At 32.1% G+C, this 1,740-nt stretch overlaps 1 protein-coding gene across 2 annotated transcripts in view; it reads left to right on the top strand.

Moving 5' to 3' along the window:
* Positions 1-1,740, top strand: part of LOC107742751 (MFS-type transporter SLC18B1-like) — an 8,677-nt gene that overhangs the window by 4,136 nt on the left and 2,801 nt on the right. The window contains exons 13-14 of one of the 2 annotated variants that reach the window (XR_001640338.1): positions 372-418; positions 620-826. Coding sequence is in view for 1 of the 2 variants with exons in the window: in XM_016555788.1 (XP_016411274.1) it covers positions 372-418; positions 620-716 (144 nt within the window). In the remaining variant the exon portion in view is untranslated. Of the gene's footprint in view, positions 1-371; positions 419-619; positions 1,680-1,740 lie in introns of those variants that run through there. The other variant, XM_016555788.1, reaches the window with a different exon arrangement.

The following is a 1,740-nucleotide window of genomic DNA, read 5'->3' as shown; positions in this document are numbered from 1 at the left end:
AATTTATTCCCTCGATTTATAATTTACGGAGCCATGGCATGCAGGAAAAAAATAGTAGGATAAATCGTGTGCACGATTTACTAATTCGTTCCCTCGATTTATAAATTGTGCACACGATTTACTATTTCGTTCCCTCGATTTGCTAAATCGTGAGAACGAATTAGTAAATTGTGTGCACGATTTAGCAAATTGAGGGAACGAAATACTAATCGTGTGCACGTTTTAGTACATCGAGGGAACGAATTAGTAAATCGTGCACACAATTTATTTATTTTTTCTTGCATGTCATGTGCGGCGGGGCTCCGTAAGTTTTGTATGTACTTTGATGATAAATATTAATTTATTGACTTGTTTACCCAAACATTCTTTAGGCCTTACTACAAGTAATATATTTCACAATAGAGGACATACAAAAGAAGTAAGCAGTTTTTTTTAAATATTTGTATTACTTTATTCAGCAATATGGTAGATATTCATTAAAATTAAATAATATTATAAATATATAAATATTTGAATCATTCATTCTGTGAAGTATTTCTTAAGTTGGTAAAAGGGGTATAATCAGAAAATAGTCATAGGAAACCGTTGATTATGCATGATCATTTTTTATGTGTTTCAGGTCACAAAAGGCCAGCAGGACTGACGTGTCATCATCTCAAGGAGAAAAATCCCCTCTTCTCCCTAAGACAGATCATCTCAGGGTTGACATCAGCTGAAATAAGCCCCTGCAAGCTTTTAAATGGAAGAACAAACCTAATCATATTGCTGCCAAAGACAGGTGATGTGGGATATGATTGACGGATAACAAATAAAGAACGCAGAGAAGGTCAGTTTAACAACAAAGATGTCATACATGTATTATTTCAAGATTAATTGAACCTTTACGTAGGAGTTCAGTGAACATTTACAATGAAAATGCAAAAGTCCTGTAAGAAGATTGAATTAAGAGAGAAGTAAAACATAATAGGAACAAGATGACGTGTACACTAAACAGATCTCAGATGTGCCTTTTCTGATAAACACTTAACAGCGTTTATTTTTTTGACTTATTAGGGCTTATTTATTGTGTTTAGTAACTTTGATTAACATGAGATGTAATATCATCCATTCTAAAAAAAAAAATGGGTGTACATTTTTGAAGTAAATTGAAATCCTTAAGAGTTCCTTGTGTGTATATAATAATTAATTACCTCATATACAGTATGTCTTTCGGTACAGTACACTGGATTATTTCTGAAGTCTTGTTGAGGTTTCAGAAATCTTTTGGACTAGTGCAAGAATGTGGGATTTGTATTTTAATATTACGTAACACAGATTACCCATCTAGCCCTAGTTTGTGACTGGCCCCATTGTAACTGCTTTTACAGATTTACAAATTATTGCCATATTCCTGATGGAAACAACTTCTACAAATGTACAGTTTTACAAAATACATTTTTACAATGTGCATTACAGTATTTTCATAGCAATGAGACCCTTCGGTTCTTTGGAGCTGTTGCATAAATATTGACCATTTCAACACTGCAGAAATTGTTTACTCTTTTACATGACAATATATGCAATTACTTGTTTAATATCGGAACATTTTAAAATCTTGCATTAATTTGTGATACAGAAATGCATATATATATATTTAACCCCTTAACTGTCACACACATGTTTGAACATAGATGTGAAAGTGCACGATCCAAACTTAAATTTTTATAATTCATGAACGAAAACATTTTGTAACATGATATT

This window comes from Sinocyclocheilus rhinocerous, unplaced genomic scaffold (genome assembly GCF_001515625.1).
Source record: "Sinocyclocheilus rhinocerous isolate Xijiao unplaced genomic scaffold, SAMN03320098_v1.1 scaffold2091, whole genome shotgun sequence".
Classification (NCBI taxonomy): Eukaryota; Metazoa; Chordata; class Actinopteri; order Cypriniformes; family Cyprinidae; genus Sinocyclocheilus; species Sinocyclocheilus rhinocerous.
This window is presented reverse-complemented; position numbering and strand designations above follow the sequence as displayed.